The sequence below is a fragment of the Cervus canadensis genome, chromosome 3 (assembly GCF_019320065.1).
Source record: "Cervus canadensis isolate Bull #8, Minnesota chromosome 3, ASM1932006v1, whole genome shotgun sequence".
NCBI classification, from domain to species: domain Eukaryota; kingdom Metazoa; phylum Chordata; class Mammalia; order Artiodactyla; family Cervidae; genus Cervus; species Cervus canadensis.
In genome coordinates, this window is record NC_057388.1 from 11,550,140 (window position 1) to 11,570,448 (window position 20,309).

Genomic DNA, 20,309 nt, shown 5'->3' on the forward strand with positions numbered 1-20,309 from the left:
AGCTGATCTACAGTACTGGAAGTGAAGATAATGGTTGTTGTTGGGGGTCAGGTGAGTGGAAGGAGACATAAAGGGGTTTCAGGTGTACCTGAACTATTTTGTGGTTGAACCTGAGGGTTGGTTACAAAGGTGTGTTCACTTTGAATATTCAACACTTTTGACTTGTCACTTTCTACTTTCTTACATTTATGGTGTACATCAATGAAATAAGTAAAAATATGTTATGATTTGCATCCATATTTACATACTTACATAAATTCTAAGAAGTAAATACTATTATCTTTTTTAATTTTTAAAAATTTATGATACCAATACTATAGAAAGTTTACACCAGTTCTGACTCTCACAGACAGTATGGAAAATGTGATTTATTTGTGTTCAGATTAACACTATCCTAATTTTTCTAATTTGTAGTGATGTATACATTTAAAAATTGAGTGTTTTTCTCTCTTACTTTCTGTTTGGAATATTTTCAAACTCATAGAAAAGTTGAAATAATACAACGATATCTGAAATATATAATTGTATTATACAATAGTAAAAAAATATCCTGGTCATCTTAAATCCCTCATTAGATTTTCCAACTCTTAATTTTTTGCCACTTTTGCTTTTTCTGTCTCTATTTACACACTCATTCACTCTCTCACTCATGTATGTATACATGCATATATGTGTGTGTGTATATATATGCATTTAATTTTGTACTTCTGAATTATTTGAAATGAATGTTTAGACACCATGACAGTTTACCCCTTAAGAATAAGAATATTCTTCTACATAACCACAATACTTTTCTACCACACCTTAAAAAATTAACAAGAACACTATTATCAAGTAACATCTAGTCCATATAGTCCCACAACCGTACCAAGATAATCTTTTCTAACTGATTTTTTTAAAATACAAGATTAAATAAAGTTTACTCACTCATTGCATTTAGCGGTTTTTATCTCTTTAGTCTCTTTTTACCTAAAATGGTCCCCTACCACCATTACTCTACCCAGCTTTCTTGTAGGATGTTGGAAGTCTATGGCACTTGATAACCTCCTGTTTGTTTTCAGATGTGTTTGACCGTGTTTGATTTTGCAGGCTCATACTGCAAAATTATTATAGGTTTTCAGAAGCACATGTATCAGAAACTGTAATAAATTTTCATTTGTGGCTATTGGTTAATCAGAGCAAGACATTGACTCTCCAGTTGGGCACCAGATGTTTATACAAAGGGGGAAAAAAGCAGTAAGAGCTTTTAAATCTTACACTCCTCTGATTGTACAAGAAATAATGATGACATTTCAGTCTCTGAAATATATTGCGAGGATTTTCCTTCATATTGACACGACATGTTCTTCAATGAATTAGTATAGAACCAGTTTAAAAGTCCTGCGAGTGCAGTGACAGCCAAGAAGGATATTTTGAAGTTTGAAATGATCCCTATATAAATAGAACGGATCAGCATAACTTTGGGATAAAATTAGCGACAGTTTGTGGGCTCTCTAGCATGTGCCTGTTTGCTCGCTGCTCTTCGCCTGATAAAGCACGACAGAGCTTCCAGAGGGACAGGAAGGATGGACGGTACGGCTGCCCCTATCACCAAATCTGCAGCTGCCAAGTTAGTTAAGAGAAACTTCCTTGAGGCTCTAAAGTCAAATGACTTCGGAAAATTGAAGGCCATTTTAATCCAAAGACAGATAGATGTGGACACAGTTTTTGAAGTTGAAGATGAGAATATGGTTTTGGCATCTTATAAACAAGGTAAAAAATTAGAGGTGTAATTGTAAAATCGATAGAAAATGGATTTTTTTTTTAAATGCGCACCATTAGTCACCCGAGGTAAACTGGTAGCTCTTATTGTTTCTTTAAATATAGGTTTAAAAAATATTTCTAATGTAATCATTTCATTCTCTTTAAACTAGACCAAATCATGAGCTGATATATGTATATGTGAATATATTGTTTTCTTTACTTTCCTTCTCTTTTCTTTCTATATCCCTGTGCCTGGAATTTGAAATCTTGGATAAAAATATTTAGTAATGCAGTTTTCTCCTATTTCTAGCTTTTCTTCTTCCTATAAATGCATAAAGCTTCTCTAGATTATGACTAAATAGATTGCTGAAATCTAATCCAGCCACTATGACTGGCTTGGGAACAGGCTACTAACTTTGTGTTAACAGGGCCCTTAAAGATATATCATCTCTATGTGCACTTGAAGGAAAAAGGATTTTTGCCCCTATTTGGAGGGTTAATAAATGGGTAAGGCTATACCTTGATGCACCTTTATGATCCTTGTCATTTAAATGAGTTTTCAGTTCAGGTAGAAACGCTAAAACCAGAAAAGCCAAAAAGTTAACTTTTTTTCCGTGACTGTAGTGAAAGCTTAAAATTGTAGATCTGCTTATTACAGAGTACCTACTTTATGAAGAACTAAGGATAACAAAAATTAGAACCAAATTTCTTTTATCAAGGGATTTTCTGGAACCCATGCTTAATAACTCAGAAATAAATTAGAAGTGAGCAGACTCTGATTTCCCAAATCAGCTAGTTAATGGGGGAATTTGAGTAGCGAGGCCATCTGGTGAGCAGACTGCAAACAAACACCATGTTCAACATCACTTCTGTTTAAACAAAATAGAGGATAAGGTCTTGTGTACAGCATTGAGAGAGAGAGCGATTCATTTTTTATGTTTAAAATACTTTCCATTTGTATATAAATCATCAGCATGATCAGTTTTCAGAAGTGAATACTAATGGTATATATTTCTACATTAATACACTGTCACTTCTGAAGGAAGCATGGAATAGCTGAAGCAAGTTAGTGTTTATATTTTTTACTCGAGGATTTTATTATAAATTGGCATTGCTATTTTGACTGGAAAATAAGGAAGGGGTCTGTGTTTTCAAAAGTGGTTGATAGAAGCTCTGTTAAGAAGAAGTATATACTATATGATTAGATTACTTTCATCTTATGTATTTGTTTAGTGAAAGACTTTCTGAATGCCAAATACATTTTAAGGTATTTTTAAAAACGTATACTTAAGCCGAGAGTAAAATAACTTACATCCAAGTCAGCAGGTAATTTGTGTGACCCTGAGTTGTGAAGACTGCCTTTCCTCATCTCCTGAGCATGCCAAATTGCGTAGATCATGGAAAAGTTCTGAGGTGGTGAGAAACGGGGTTTTAGTGGCAGTTTACAGAGAAGGATGCTGTTTCTCTTGCTTCCAGTGGTGTCATCATCCTTGAACGAGAAAAAAATGCACTTTAAAATCTTTCTGTCAGTATGAGCCGACTCTCTATGGTTTTCAATAGAGCTAAATTTTCATTCATGCTAATGGGTGTTTTCATAGGACTGTGGGGATGGGGCTTTCAATTAGAGAGAAAGCAAATCACACTCTCTGGTTTTGGGGAAAAAAACAGAACCATTCCATTCCTGTGCATGCCAGGTGAATGCAGGAAATGATAGAATTTGTGGTCATATCCTCAGAGTTTATGCAGGAAATCATGAGTGTGTGTGCACACGTGTGCATGTCCACATGTACCTATAGAAAGAAATACACTTACTCCGTGTTTAATATGAATACGGGTATAAGACTCTGTCTCTTCAATCTTAATCCCATTTTCTTCAAAGTTTCTTCATATATTTTCACTTGGCTTCCAGCCTAATTATCAAACCTTTGCTTTTAGTCACGAATGGAAGTGAAACATCGAATCCTAGTTGCTAGCCAAGCAAAGTAGACCTAAGTGGCTATGTCAATTTCTAAGTCACAGAGGAATTCCCAAGGACTAGTGTAGTGCTGAGCAGGCTACACTGGTCGTTTGTTCTTTAGTTAGTTAGAATTAGTTCCTTTCTGAATAATTCTAATGAATGAGACCCTTTTCTGTGTGGCCTTGAATGGTATGTGACTGGATTAAACTTTGTGAGATTTTATTAAATCACAGCAGACTTCTGGGATGTTGAATGCTGTTGAATTGTTATGCATTAGTTTTTTATTTTTTAAAGCACTTTTGAAAAGCTCTACAACAGAAAAGTGCACAAATCCTAAGTGTGCAGCTTGATTAATTTTCACAAAATGAACAGACGTCCACAGCCAGCATCCAGATGAAGAAATAGAATGTTACTGGCTTACTTTGAAAGTGTGGCAGTCTTCAGTTTTTAGTTGCTCAGTCTCTCAGTCGTGTCCAATTCTTTGTTACCCCATGGACTGTAGTCTGCCAGGCTCCCCTGTCCATGGGATTCTCCAGGCAAGAATACTGGAGTGGGTTACCATTTCCTTCTCCACAGCTTTTAGTTATTTTTGGCTTAATTGACATGACAGTGTATAAAATCTAGAACATAATATGCCTCCTTTAAATTTGGTTTGTGTAATTAGTAATGGAATTTATACTCAACATTTGATTGTCTTGTGGGAGATCAACAGTGGTACAATTAATCCCAAATAATTTTTGTTTCTTTTAGGATATATTGTAGCACTTTACATAAGATGTTTAAAAGTGACCACATTTTCACCTAAATTATGGTATGTTTAAGCCAGTATGAAAGTCAGTTTACATTTTTTGTAAAGGCAACTCAAAAATCTGTTGGTGAAGAAATCAACTTGGAATCTTAACAATGCAACTCCAAATCCACAATCTAAATGGTACCGCCAGTAATCAAAAGTTGACCTCCTAAGCAAATGTAAAATATGGACTTGGTGAGGAAAGTAGAACAAAGTGTCTGGAAATTCACTTCTGCTGCCCTGTCTCATTGAGCAGCTTCTCTCGCCTGTGAGAGTGAGAACAGATTTAGAAGCTAGCTTCTAGGTCCAGATGGCGGGTCCTGCCTAGCCCCAGCCCCTAATAACGATTCTTTTAAAGAAGATTGTATTTATTTAGTTACGGGTGTGCTGGGTGTTCATTGCTGCACAGGCCTTTCTCTTGTTGCAGCAAGCAGGGGTGCTCTGAAGTTGCAGTGGCTTCTCTTGTTGGGGAGCATGGGCTCTAGGGCTTGTGGCTTCAGTAGTTGTGGCTCGGGGGCTCCAGAGCACAGACTCAGGAGCTGTGGTGCATGGGCTTAGTTGTCCTGCAGCATGTGGGATCTTCCCAGACCAGGGATGGAACCTATGTCTCCTGCATTAGCAAGCAAATTCTTCAGCACTGAGCCACCTTGAAGCCCAATAACGATTCTTGGAGACATCTCGTTTTGTTTTTTCAAGCATTTTGAACTTCATAATCAAGTCTTCAGATAAAATTATGTTTTGTCAATTAAAGATATGTGACTTTGTAAAGTAAACATCAGCAACATTCTGATTGGCATTTGCATTATCTCCTGGAGAATGACTGATATATCGGTCTTAAAATGAAAACAAGTAAGCGAAATGCCATCTACCAGCTGACCACTTTAAAGTGGGAATGATGTGAAGTAAAGTTAAATAATGAACAACTCTTAACTCCCAAATACAATAAACAGTTGAATAGTTAGGAGATGTCAATGATATACTTTATTATGAGTGAAGCACACAACATTCATAGCGAAAACAGGCCTCTAAGAAAATGTAGAGTTATTCTCAGTAGGTGATCTCCATACTGGAAACATGAATATCCATAAAGCTGTTTCCAGAGATTTTTCTCACCGCATGTTTTGATTCTCCTTCAGGTGTATGAGCCTTGGCTCATTAATGTTACAAGAGGAATATCATACTTATCTCTTTGGTATGAAATTCCCTAGTCAGCAAGGTTAATCAGAATCCTTTTATTAATCAGTGTAATGCACTTTAAGTACTTCATTTATGGCCCACAGCCACAGGTTCTTTGGTTGATAGTCATATTTTTAATTAAAATAGCCAATGACTGATTTCACTGAAAAACTTTCTGACAGGTAATCTATTACTAAGTAGCAAGAGCCTTCCAAATATCTTGAAAGCTCTTATTTTCACTCTGTTAATGAGTAATCTTCTTATCACCTAATTTTCCTGTCTGCCAGAAATTCACTCTCCTGCTTTTGTATTGCCATCCTAGGGTTCTTTTCCTTTCCTAGATGTTCAAACATTTTTCTTTTAAATTTTACATTGCAAGCTTACTTTTTTCCTTCCTCTCTCCTGGGGGAACTCTGAGATTTATCCTGAAAATATTAGCTATTAAAAGATAGCCAAGAATTGTGCTCCAGTCTATAATCCTTCAGGACTGTGTAAATACGTGGACAGAGCAGAGCAAATGTCTGCTAATCCATCCATGAGCAGCGTGTGTAACCTTTGGCTGTAATAACAGAGGCTTCTCATGTGTGGGGTTCTTTGGACTCAGATAACATTATAGCTGAAAACTGTGGCAGATCTAGGGCTTAGCTGAAGGTTTACCAGAAATGTGTACATCCTCCCAAACACTGGAGCAGAACCAACCCCCTCTTTCAAAAGATGACCCAAATATTTCGCGCCTTACCCTCCTTCCTGAGCCAGCGGGTTGTCTACTTAATGACTCTGGTTTCTGATTTAAATTAAACACACACACCCAAACACACACATGAGAATGGGTCTGCATATTTTTGTAGGAGCATAACTCCATTCCTTTAGAATTTTTGCCTAAAAGTGATATCAGCTTGGAGGTGGACTGCATGTAGCTTTCAGACCATTGATGGCTACTTAGAGATTTGTTGTTGCTGTTCAGTCGCTAAGTCATGTCCAACTCATTGCGACCCCATGGACTGCAGCTCACCAGGCTTCCCTGTCCTTCACCATCCCCTGGAGTTTGCTCAAACTCATGTCTGTGGAGTCAGTGATAGCATCCAACCATCTCATCCCCTCTTGCCCCCTTCTCCCCCTGCCCTCAATCTTTCCCAGTACGAGGGTCTTTTCCAGTGAGTCGGCTCTTTGCATCAGGTGGCCCAAGTATTGGAGCTTCAGCTTCAGCATCAGTCCTTCCAATAAATATTCAGGGTTGATTTCTTTTAGGATTGACTGGTTTGAGATTTGGGGAGATTAATTATACAAACATGGGCACTTCCTGCTACTTAATCTCTGCAAGATATTTATCCTCATCTGTAAAGGGGAAGCTTTGTCAAGACGCCCTCTTAATCTCCTGCATGCTGATTATCTACAATGTTATGAAGGCGAAATTATATAAGCAGATTATGTGTCTTGGTCTGGGAATGGTAAAAAAGTGACTATGGATGCTGTAAATCCAAGTGGGCATGGCCTGTATTTGAGAGTTCTTTTGGGGATTTTTGCCTTGGAGAAAGAATCTGAATTTTCATCTCTTTTCTTCTCAGTTAAGCTCTTTGCTCAGGCAGAGCAAAGCAGAGGGCATCACTGCACATAGACTGCAGACCTGGGGCGAGAACCGAGTGATTTACATTAAGGGGGTCAGTACCTCCCTCACCTCTGGCCCTATCAAGGGCTTTGTTCCTGGGTTTCCCTCCCCACGCCCCCCTCCCCAAACACCTCGCCCTGTGTGCAGTCTGAGCATACAGTCAGAGGGGAGCCTGGCCTCTGCAGAGGTGAGCAGAGGGGGCCCTTTGAAAGACAAATGCTAAGAGTAAACCACATTCCGAGTTCTGAAGCCCTAGGACAATTCTGCTGTGGAAAGAAGAGAGAGTGTGAAAAGGACTCTGCCCAGTTAGTTAACTGTATTTCTGTCATGCTGTGACCATTGGGAGTTACATTTTGGAAGAGAAATTGTGATCTCTTGACATACCAGCATTGACAGGAGTGTGTTAATAAGTGCTGCATCACTGCGGTTTTTGATGATGGCATCGCCTCATGTTTGGTCCTCAGTGAGGGTGGGTAGGGGGGAAAGGACACTCCTGCTTGTTGCTGCACTTGGTACACAGTGACCCGTGGCCACAGCCTCACTGAAAGTGGTGATTGGATGTGGGTGGCCTCTTTGCTGTGGGCTGCTGCTTTCTCTCTAGTGGGTTTTCCTGCTTTGCAAGGGCTTGAATCATCCAGAAGCTCCCCCCACCAAAGTTCTGCAATGCAGCATCAAGATACACTGCGAGGGAGGCTGGTCTGTATCCGACAATCTGTCTTCTTCCTAATCTCTCCAACTCAGCTCCCTTGGGGCACCAGCTCAGGCATCTTGCTGTCACCCACCTACAGGAACATTCTTAACGCCCAGGTTCCTTTCTAAGAGGTGAGTTGTAGGTGCAGTTCGATTCAGGGAGGTGGCTGAATTCCAAGACCTGGTCCTCTCTGAGCCCAATTTACTGGTTAGTGAGTATGATTATGAGAGACACAGATGTAACTGATGGAGAGGCCGAGGATGACTGATTCAGGTAATAAACAGGCAGGAGAGTCTCTTGGTGCTATTGGGAATTTAGGGGGAAGGAAAAAAACCAACCAGCAAATGTATTTCCATATCAAAGTGTGACGTACTACAGATGAATTCAGAATCTTCTTTCTTTCCTCATGGTTTGTGAAGTTGGGTTGGCACTACACCTAGTCTGATTCCACAAAGACAAAGGCAGGTGGAAACCCTGCGCTGCAGATACCCTGAGTCCATTAGCTTGGACTGAGGCAGACGTCTTACGGCTCTAGCAGGCTGAAAAAGTGGCAGTTTTCTCATCTGGAAAATGAAAGGCTTGGACTGGATAACCTTCCCTCCAGCGCTAACATTCTGTGTTTCTTTGATTTTACATCAAAATGATGTTTTCTTAATCAGCTCTCTGTTGCTTCCTTTCTGAGATCATTTTTCTTCCCATTGCAGAAGCAGACATGAGTTTCCAATCAGTTTCTGCATAGAGCTGCCTGATCTTTGCTGCTAATCGGCAGGCAAAACACACTCTGGTTTTCAGATCCGGAACCAGCTTCTTTGCAAGAGAGTTAGAAGGGGCTGTCCTTCGCAGATTGCTTGTAGAGGAAATTTGAGTATTAAGATGACTAGGCGAATTGAGAAAGTAACGTTGAAACATATACATTACCATATGTAAAATAGACTTCTTGTTGTTCGGTTGCTCATTGTGTCTGACTCTTTGCGACCCTGTGGACTGCATGCAGCACGCCAGGCTTCCCTGTCCTTCACCATCTCCAAAGGGAATTTGCTGTGTGACGCAGGCAACCCAAAGCCAGCGCTCTATGACACGCCAGACGGATGGGATGGCGGTGGGAGGTGGGAGGGGTGTTCACGAGGGAGGGGACCGAGGTATACTTACGGCTGATTCATGTTGATGTATGGCAGAAATCAACACTATTTACAACAGTATTTACACCAATATCATAAAGCAATTATCCTCCAGTTAAAAATAAATAGCTTTTTAAAAATGGGAAAAATTAAATCATGTCATGGGTGAAAAAAAAATCATAAAAAAAAAAGATGACTAGATATTGTTGTGAAGTGATTCATTCCTTATCAAAAGCAGGTTGCATACCATATAGCTTAATAACTATGCTTGGAGCATGGATTCAGCATACACAATTAAATGGAAACGTATATATGGACACATGCAAATGTATATACATATCTGCATATCTATATGTGCATGTGTATTTCCACACACACACACAAACATAGGCACAGGGTTGATCCTTCCCAGCCCAGACTGTCTGTGACACTATTTGCCTCTTCCAGGGAAATTCCATATCACCAAATACCTTCCATTTTCAGTGTCTGAAATCTGGAATTAGTATCTTAGAACTTAATTCTTTTGTATGAATACAGATTCCTACACAAATTCAGATAATCCTAAGAAGGTCATACTTTAAACAATCCTCAGTCTGTGAGACCTTAGTGTAAATTAACTTTGGATTTCTTTTTAAAGAACAACTTTGGATAAGGGAAGAGTTGGAGAAAGAGAAAGTGAAATGATCCTAGAATTTTGAAAGAGATGAAGAGATTAAAATGTGTGTGAGAGGGAGTGTGTGTGAGTGTGTGTATGTGTGTGTGTGTGTATGTGTCTGTCTAGGTTGGAGGGAAGGCTGTAGAAAAACAAACTTTGAGCTGAGAGTATTCATTCCCTCAGGATTAATCAGCACTGTGCATGACCTCTTTAAATTATTTTCCCCCCTGGACAGGGGCACTTAATTTATTTTAATTTTACTTTTATAATTAGTAGTACACACACAAGGGACTAAATTTAAAAGCTCAAAGGGAGCACTCAAGGACAAGTAAATCTATGTTATTGTCCCCCAACCCCCAGTTCTTGGAGGCTACCAGTGCAACCAGTTCCTTGTGCTGCTGCTGCTAAGTCACGTCAGTCGTGTCCAACTCTGTGCGACCCCATAGACGGCAGTCCACCAGGCTCCCGTCCCTGGGATTCTCCAGGCAAGAACACTGGAGTGGGTTGCCATTTCCTCCTCCAGTGCATGAAAGTGAAAAGTGAAAGTGAAGTCGCTCAGTCGTGTCCGACTCTTCGCGACCCCATGGACTGTAGCCTACCAGGCTCCTCCGTCCATGGGATTTTCCAGGCAAGAGTACTGGAGTGGGGTGCCATTGCCTTCTCCGGTTCCTTGTGTTAGGTGTTTATAAATATTTTCTTACATATTAGCATTTATGCACACTTTTCAGCTCCCTGCTTATCTCGCTTGATACTGTATCTTGAGATTTTTCCGTATCAGTATACACAGGACTGCCCCCTTCTTTGTGATGGCTGTATGGTGTTCCACTGTATGGATGTACATGCTTTATTTAAACAGTCTCCTATTGATGAAGATTGAGGTGGTTTCCTAGCACTAACCATTAAGAACAATGCCGTGGTGCACTACATGTTGTTGTCCTGGGTCAGGTTGCCAAGATTCCTAACTCCCAGGAACTTCGTACTCTTCAGAAAGAGTTCAGTGCAAGTAGTGTTGCTGGGAGTTGTGTAATACAGTGGCCCTTATATGGCATTTCACACATGAATGAATGTACTTGCAGGATAAATACCCAGGAGTGGCACATAAGTAGCACTTTCCACTTAAATGAGAGAATTTTAATACCTGATCACCAGGCTCACCTTTAATGTGGTCATCATCTTCTGAGTGCCTTGCAAATGCTCATTTTTGTTGCCCAGAAGTACTCACAATATTTTAGATTTATTCTCGCCTCATCTATTAGTGAAAAATACAACTTTTTACTTCTTTTGTTCTGGGTGCTACACTTTTATTAATGTAGTTAAAGATTGTGTCTGCTTTGGGGCAGCTTCATCTCACTGTCAGCTCATTTTGAGATTATTGTCAACTCCAATCCCTAGTTTTTTCCTCAAATAAATTACCATTAAATCATAATCTTCCTACCTTGTACTTGTATAGTGGAATATTTTTACAACCTAAAAGCAAACTTCTGATTTACCCAAGTTAAAATATATTTTGTTGTTTCAGCTGTAGAGTTTCTTCTGAGCTGTCAGATTATATCTACATCTTCAACTTGCCATGAAATATTTCATCTTTCTGTACCTGTTTTTCATTCCCCACTCATAGTGAGCATGATGCCATGGCTCTGGGTATTGACATTGAAAAAAAATGTTTATAAAGTTATCTCTGATGAGCCTAGAGCCTATTACACAGAATGAAGTAAGTCAGAAGGAGAAAGACAAATATTGTACATTAACTCACATATATGAAATCTAGAAAGCTGGTACCAATGACCCTATGTACAGGGCAACCAAGGGGACACAGACATAAAGAACAGACTTTTGGACTCAGTGGGAGAAGGAGAAGGTAGGATGATTTAAGAGAAGAGGACTGAAACATGTACATTACCATGTGTAAAATAGATGGCCAGAGGGATTGTGATGTGTGATGCGGGAAGCCAGTGCTCTGTGACAAGCTGCAGGGATGGGTGGGGAGCGAGGTGGGGGTGTTTAGGAGGGAGACAACACAGTGTCTGCCCATGGCCAGTGCATGTTGATCTATGGCAAAAACCATCACCATATTGTAAAGTAGTATCCTCCGATTGACATAAATAAATTCAGAAAAACAGACACACAAAGTTAGTTTTGTGATAGTTTGTCAAGATGGCAACTGTTGGACACTTGGAGTAAAGGACTAGCTCAGTGTTTAGAAGTCAGAGGTAAGAGGGAAAACGCAAAGGAGAGAGAGAGGAGTTGGGGTGGGACGGGGTGGGAGATTTCCAATAACTAATGGGAAAAATTTAAGATCTCAGTTCTAGAAACAACTATGGTTCTCCTGACCAATTAATTTGTATATATAGCTTGTGCTTGCAGGCATAGTTAATTGTATAACACATCATGTTTTCCAGTTTATTTTGGCTGCTGGGAAGTTCAGAGGAAAATTTAGATTGTGGTTCTAGCATATGGAACACAGTTAACACAGTTTATATTTATTTTGGTCACCTATTTGACCCAGGACCTCTTTTTACTTTCCTACCTTATATTTCCCGTTGCTCTTATTTTGTAGATCACTTTTTAAAAATCTTGTATTGTGTAAAATTTGTAAGCTGCTGTAAATTCTTTAATTCTTCTTTGGAAAGAGGTGTTGAATAAACTGATAGGCAAATAAAATCTTGGTGTGACAAATATTCTAAAGACATCAAATACATTCACACCTTAGCCTGACAGCAGCAACAACTAGAGGGAAAAAGCACTGTGATGGAATGAAAATTACAAGCTTGTAACAACTTTGAAATCACTCAAGATAATGACTGGGAGTTTAAAAAAATTCTTTAATAAGCATCTCATGTAAGATAAAATGCAATCACATAAATGAAGTCTCAAACAGAAATACTGTGGACAGGCAGGAAGGTAAAGTAAACAAAGGAACGAGATAATAGGGAATAGTAAAGACAGTGGGAACTCGAGAGCCCCAGTCCTGTTTAAATAACCCAAAGAGGCTACTAAGCTAAACATTAGGAGATCCAACAGCTGCTACTTACAGCTTCCGAATCATTCCCCCAGTTTTGTAAATGCGTGAAAGTCCCCACTAAGCAGGGAGATATCCTAGGCTAATCCGAGGCTAAACTTTCTTTCCCTTTCTTTTTCAGGTTATTGGTTGCCTAGTTACAAATTAAAGTCTTCCTGGGCCACGGGCCTGCATCTCTCTGTCTTGTTTGGTCACGTGGAGTGTCTTCTGGTGCTCCTGGACCACAATGCTACAATCAACTGTAGACCCAATGGGAAAACCCCTCTTCACGTGGCTTGTGAAATGGCCAACTTGGATTGTGTTAAGATCCTCTGTGATCGTGGAGCAAAGCTTAACTGCTACTCCTTAAGTGGACACACAGCTTTACACTTTTGTACAACTCCAAGCTCCATCCTCTGTGCCAAGCAGCTGGTTTGGAGAGGTAAGCCTGTCTGGGTGGCTGACCTTGTCATTACTTGCGTGGTTATGGTTTTGCAAATTGGTGATCCTTACTTACATGAGGCAATGTAATTAATAGTACATATCTCTATGCATAAAGCCTAATTTGAGGGCCCTAAAAATACATAGAGAGATGGATGGTTGTGTTTGCCCGGGTCCTTCAGGGATAATCATATTGAAATCTTACTACTGTTTTAACTGTAGGTGTCTTGTTAATCTACACACTTATTTAACAAATATTTATTAGCTCCTGTGATGTCAGGTAATGTGCTAGTAAGTAAGTAAAAAGAGAAAACAGTTTCTGCTCTCTTGGAGCTTATGTTCTAGTATGGGAGATGAATATTGAGAAAATAAATTCTTAAGTACATAATTATAAATTGGGAAAGGGCAAAACAAGGTGGTGTGAAAGAGAATGTCAGGAATAAGCTAGTATAAAATGTATAAAGACTTCTCTAAAGGTACAATATGTAAGCTGAAACTTTATAATGAGAAGGAATTGACCTTTAAAAACAAGAACAAAGAAGAAAAGTCTAGGTATAGGAAATAGCAAGTGCAGAGTTGTTAGGGGAGCAAAAACCTTGGAATACTCCACAAATGGAAGAAGGCCAGTGTGGCCAGAGTATCATGAGTGTGTGGTGGGGCGGGAGAGGCATGAGGGTAGAGGGGAGTGCTACAGCATGATATCAGATATATTAGATTATATATGGCCTGCTGGGGGCCGTGTATGGGGTTCAGAAATGGAGCTACTGAAAAGTTTAAAGCAAGGCAATGACATAGATTAACTGACATTTAAAGTCATCTGGACTTATTCAGAAGTCGGGTTGGAGAAGGCCAAGAATGAAAGCAAGAAGACTAGCAAGGAAGCTCTTGCAATACTGTAGGTGAGGTGGATGATGATTTGCACTGAGGGACATGGAACGATCAGAAAATGGATCTGCAATATGTTTTAGAAGCAGAATTGATGGGATTTGGACATGGACTAGATTTAGGTTGCTGATCAGGGGGTGGTGACAGAAAAGGAAATTTCAAGAACCATTGCCAGGTTTCTGGCTTTAGAAAATGGGTGGATAGTGATGCCATTTTTAAGATGGGGAAACTTGAGGAAGAAAGGTATCATATGTGAAGATCGTTATATCTTTTTTTTAAAAAAAAAAAACAAAACAGATTTTATAGGAATTGTTTCTTTATGTCTGGCGGCTCTGGGTCTTCATTGCTGCCTGCAGGCTCTTGTCTGGCTGTGGTGCGTGAGCCTCGCAATAACTTCTCTTGGTGTGGAGCACAGGCTCTCAGGCCGCAGGCTTCACTAGCTGCAGCCCTCGGGATCAGTAGTAGTGATGTGTGGCTTAGTTGCCCAGAGGCATGTGGCATCTTCTTAGACCAGTGATTGAACCCGTGTCGCCTGCATTGGCAGGCAAATTCCTAACCACTAAACCACCAGGGAAGTCCCGTTATATCATTTTTTAAAAGTCAAGTTTACAGAGGTCATTATGTATAAGCTGTAAATTCACTGTTTTTGAGAAGTAGATAGTCGTGAAGCCATTCACCACAGTTATCTCAGAAAATTCCCTGATGTCCTTGGTAGTTAATTTCCTCACTCTACCCCCACTTCTGGCAACTATTGATCTGTTTTCTGTCCCTTTAACTTCATCCTTTCAGGAGGTCACATTAATTAAATTATACAACGTGTAACCTTTTGAGTCTGATTTTTCCAGTTTAGCATATGCATTTGAGGTTCATCAATGTGATTGCACTCACCGGCTAATCAGACCTTCTTATTGCTGAATAGTATTCCTTGTATAGATATAACACAGTTTATTCACTCCTCAGAAGAGGGGCATTTGGATTGCTTCTAGTTGTTTGTAATTTAGGGAAAAAAAAAAACTGCTATAAACATTTGCATCCACATTCTTGTATGGGCATGTTTCATTTCACTTGGGTAAACAGCTAGGAGTGGGATGATGGGTTGTTATGGTAAGTTTTTAAGGAACTACTAAACTGTTTTCCAAGGCGCTTGTGCCATTTTACATTCCTACCAGCAGTGATAAGAGTTCCTGTTACTCTCCATCCTTGTCAGAACTTCATAATGTCAGATTTTTAAAAACTGTTTTAGCCATTCTATTAGGTATATATTAGCATCTCATGATTTTAATTTGAATTCCCTTAATGACCAAAGGGGCTTCCCAGGTAGCGCAGTGGTAAAGAATCTTCCTGCCAATGCAGGAGACACAAGAGACATGTGTTTGATCCCGGGGTCAGGAAGATCCCCTGGATGAGGAAATGGCAACTCACTGTAGTATTCTTGCTTGGGAAATCCCATGGACAGAGGAGCCTGGCAGGCTACAGTCCATGGGGTTACAAAAACTCAGACACCACACACACACACACACACACACTGACCACACACACACACACACACACTGACCAAACACACACACACACACACACACTGACCACACACACACACACACTGACCAAACACACACACACACACACACACTGACCAAACACACACACACACACACACACACACACTGACCAAACACATTGCATGTGTTTTTGTATATTTATCTGCTAGCTAAGTATTCAGTTTGGTGAAATATCTGCTCAATTATTTTGCTTTTTTTTTTTTTATGGGCTGTCTTCTTCTTATTGATCTGTGGGAGTTATTTTTGTTGTTGTTAGTTTTTTTTAAATTAGTTTATTTTTTTAATTGAAGGATAATTTCTTTACAAAATTTTGTTATTTGCTGTCAAACCTCAACATGGATCAGCCACAGGTATACATATATCCCCTCCCTTTTGAACCTCTCTCCCATCTCCCTCCTCATCCCACCCCTCTAGGTTAATACAGAGCCCCTGTTTGAGTTTCCTGAGCCAGACAGCAAATTCCCGCTGGCTATCTATTTTACAAATGGTAATGTAAGTTTCCATGGTACTCTTTCCATACATCTCACCCTCTGCTCTCCTCTCCCCATGTCCATAAGTCTATTCTCTATGTCTGTTTCTCCATTGCTACCCTGTAAATACATTCTTCAGTACTATTTTTCTAGATTCTGTATGTATGTGTTAGAATACGCCATTATTCTTTCTCTTCCTGGCTTACTTCACTCTGTATAATAGGCTCTGGGTTCATCCACCTCATCAGAACTGACTCAAATGCTCAAATGCTTTCCTTTTTATGGCTGAGTAATAGTCCATTGTGTATATGTACCAGGACTTCTTTATCCATTCATCTGTTGAAAGGACATCTCGGTTTGCTTCCATGATCTAGCTATTGTAAATAGTACTGCAGTGAACAATGGAATCCATGTGTCTTTTTCAACCCTGGTTTCCTCACGGTATATGCCTAGGAGTAGGATTGCTGGGTCATATGGTGATTTTATTCCTAGTTTGTTTTTTTTTTTTTATACCTAGTTTTTTAAGGAATCTCCATACCGTCTTCCATAACGTGTTGGAGTTCTTTATATATTTTGGATACTAGCCCTTTATAAATAAATGTTTTGCAAATATTTTAATCCACTCTTTGGCTTTTCATTTTCTAATGGTGTTTTTAAAGGAGCAGAAGTTTTAAAATTTTGATAAATTCAGTGTTTACATCTTATGGTTTGTGCTTTCTGTGTTCTAAGAAATGTTTGATTAACCCAAGTAACAGATTTTCTGCTGTGTTTTCTTCTAGAAGTTTTATAATTTTAGGTTTTGCTTTTAATATCTTTGATTAATTTTGAGTTATTTTTTTGCATATGGTGGGAAGTATGGGTTAAAGCTCATTTTGTGTGTGTGTGTATGGATGGATGGCCAGTTGTTTCAACATCATTTGTGGAAAAGACTATTCTTTCACCATTGAATTGTTTTGATATTTTTCTCAGAAGTCAATTGGCCAAATATGTATGGTCCATTGATCTATATATCTATTCTTTTTTTGCTAATCCTCCTCTGACTTGGTTGCTTTATAACTAGTCTAAAAAGCACATAGACTGAGTCCTTCTAGGTTAGTTTTAAACATGAAAGGTTTCAGACCTCTTTGAGACAACAAAGCAAATAAGTCAAGGATGCACTTGATATAAAAGTATAGATTTCAGAAAAGAACTCTGGACTAAAGCATTAGGTTTAGGAACCATTGGCCAATAGATTGCATTTGAAACCAAGAAAATCAATGAACTCACCTGGAAATATGGGGTAGAAAGATGAAAGAGAACTTAGGCCCAAGCTCTGACAAATTCTTATGTTTAGATGTTAGCAGGATGAGAGGAGGCAGTAAAAGAGAGTGAAATGATTCCACTTTTGATTTCTTTTCCTTGCAATAACCACCTTCCTCTGTCTATATTTTTTATTTCTAAGAGTGTATTAAAACATATTCCACACTGGAAAATAAAGAGTGAAATGGATTTGCAAATGAAATCGGAGAAAACCCAAGAGCATTTTTGGCATCAAAGAAGCTAAGAAAAAGGCCGGTTCAGGAATGGAAGAATGGTCTGCTGTTCTGATAGATACTGAAAGGTTTAATTAGGTGTTCATTGGATTAAGAGAGTTATTACTGACAAAGATAGTTTTGGTGAAACAGTAGGTGCAGAAGCCAGATCAGAAGGTATGGATGGGAGGTTAGAAACTAGAGATGGCATATGCTGACAACTCTTAATTTTGGCCGCAAATGTGAGCATAGGAGTAGCATGATTGCTGAAGGAGATTAGGGTGTATCATACTAGACTATTACCTACAGTTGAAGATAAAAGGAAATGTTTATATGCCGGAAATGATTTCTAGAAAGCAACAGTTGAAGATGCATGAGACAGGATAACTGAAAGATCTAAATCTTAGAGAAACTGAGATGCGGTGAAGTCCAGAGACCGTAGGACACATCCTCATTTTCAGCGGGCAAGCCAAAGTAAAATATGGCTTTAATGCCAGGGCACTTGCAGATTTGGTTGTTGTAAGATGAGGGGGTCCCTTTCTGATGCAGTCATCAACCAAAGTGAGAGTAGAAAGATTGGAAACATATTGAGAGAGGGGAAGATATGAAAGGATCATGGGGAAAGAATGGGAGAACATGCTTGAAGATGTTATGATCTTCTCAACCTGTGAGGATTAAAAGGAAAAAAAATCAGCCTGGCTTCTTTTTCTTTTTGCCTGCCCTGGGATGAAGGGCCTAGTGCAGAGATGCTCAGAGAAGGACAGGCATCTGTTGGAGCATGGGGCCATCACCAGTTTTCATAGTTACTGATACATATATTTCTAGATTTAGTTTTTATTTTTATCTATATTTTAATTAAACTTTTAAGCTGTTTTCACAAATTTTGGAAGTTAAGAAATATGTTATATATATTTATGTATATTATATATATAAATATATTTGTTTAATTATTGGCCTTTTATATTGCTGTGTTCATCAACTACAGACTAATAGCAAGCTGTCACCACTGTCTGTCCTCTGAGATATTGACACAGTCATCCCACATGTCCTTTACCCTTGTGGACAGAAGGAGACCTAACTAGAGAGGCAGGAGGAGACCGAGCCTGGTTTCCTCTAGGCTGAGACAAAGAGTTAGACTGATGACAATCTTGTAGAAAGAGCAGAAGGAAGTCCATCAAAGCTAGCTCACTCTTTCCCACCACTGCAGCAAAGGCTGAGCCACAACAGGAAAGATAAACTAGTAAAAACAAAAATGTTCAACATCTGTGTGGCAAATAGATTATAAAACTAAAAGGCAGTCCTAAAACTCAGGAAAATATTTGGGACTATGTGACAAAGGCCTCACACCCTGAATATATAAAGAAACTTTAAAAATTAAAATTAGGAGGATAGCAGCTAAGAGAAAAAAGAAAACCAAAGGGACCAAGAGCAGGAATAGGCATTTCAGAAAAAGACAGGCATGTGAACAACAAATAAAGGTGAGACAATGATCATCTGTATTGGTAATCAGTAAAATGTCAATTAAAATAAGAATTAGATGCTTTTGTTTTATTTATTATGTTAACAAAGGTACCAAAGATGATAATACATGTTCTAGCAAGCACGTGGAGCAGTGTTCTTACACAGGCTGCGGCTGCTGCTGCTAAGTCGCGTCAGCCGTGTCCGACTCTGTGCGACCCCATAGACGGCAGCCCACCAGGCTCCCCCGTCCCTGGGATTCTCCAGGCAAGGACACTGGAGTGGGTTGCCATTTCCTTCTCCAATGCATGAAAGTGAAAAGTGAAAAGTGAAGTCGCTCAGTCGTGTCCAACTACTAGCGACCCCATGGGCCGCAGCCTACCAGGCTCCTCCGTCCATGGGATTTTCCAGGCAAGAGTACTGCAGTGGGCTGCCATTGCCTTCTCCGCTGACACAGGCTAAGTGGAGTGAAAACGTGTATGATTGAGGGGACTATCAAAAACTCACAGCTTTTTCTAACTGAGAAATTCTGCCTCTAGGATTAGGGACTAATTCAGCACCTTTTGACTTACTGTTCTCATTGATGTAGGGCCTCAAATTCAGACTCTGGATATATCTCCAAACAAAATTACACATTGAGTCAAAGAGATAACTGATGAGAAAAAAGACAGTTATCATGTAACAGAATTGTGCTTGGTCACATGATCTGTAGTACACTAGAAATTGAGCTTTTCTCCTAATTCTATGAGAGTCTTCAAAATAGTGTACTTACAGTGTATATTATTGTATATTTTTTCAATGAAAGCCATGATTGGTTATGGAATACGTTTAAAATATGCCACAATTTTAAAAGACATATACTGGCATTTTTTAAGATACTTAGTGTCTCAAAAAAGTTGCCTAATTGTTTTTTTGCCCTCAGGTAGTCGTTTATACTACTGAAAAACTTAAAAATACTTGCATATGTAATAGAAAAAATTCAGTTCAGTTCAGTTCAGTTGCTCAGTCATGTCCAACTCTTTGCCACCCCATGGACTGCAGCACACCAGGCTTCCCTGTCCGTCACCAACTCCTGGAGCTTGCTCAAACTCATGTCCATGGAGTCAATGATGCCATCCAGTCATCTCATCCTCTGTCGTCCCCTTCTCCTCCTGCCTCAATCTTTCCCACCATCAGGTTCTTTTCCAATGAGTCAGTTCTTAGCAGCAGGTGGCCAAAGTATTAGAGTTTCAGCTTCAGCATCAGTCCTTC

The 20,309-nt window shown here is 39.4% G+C and overlaps 1 protein-coding gene across 1 annotated transcript in view; it reads left to right on the forward strand.

Moving 5' to 3' along the window:
* The first annotated feature begins 1,499 nt into the window (after positions 1–1,499).
* Positions 1,500–20,309, forward strand: part of ASB4 (ankyrin repeat and SOCS box containing 4) — a 75,817-nt gene continuing 57,007 nt past the window's right edge. The window contains exons 1-2 of the mRNA XM_043462649.1: positions 1,500–1,752; positions 12,877–13,176. Coding sequence (XP_043318584.1) covers positions 1,566–1,752; positions 12,877–13,176 — 487 coding nt within the window. The 5' untranslated portion in view covers positions 1,500–1,565. The remainder of the gene's footprint in view (positions 1,753–12,876; positions 13,177–20,309) is intronic.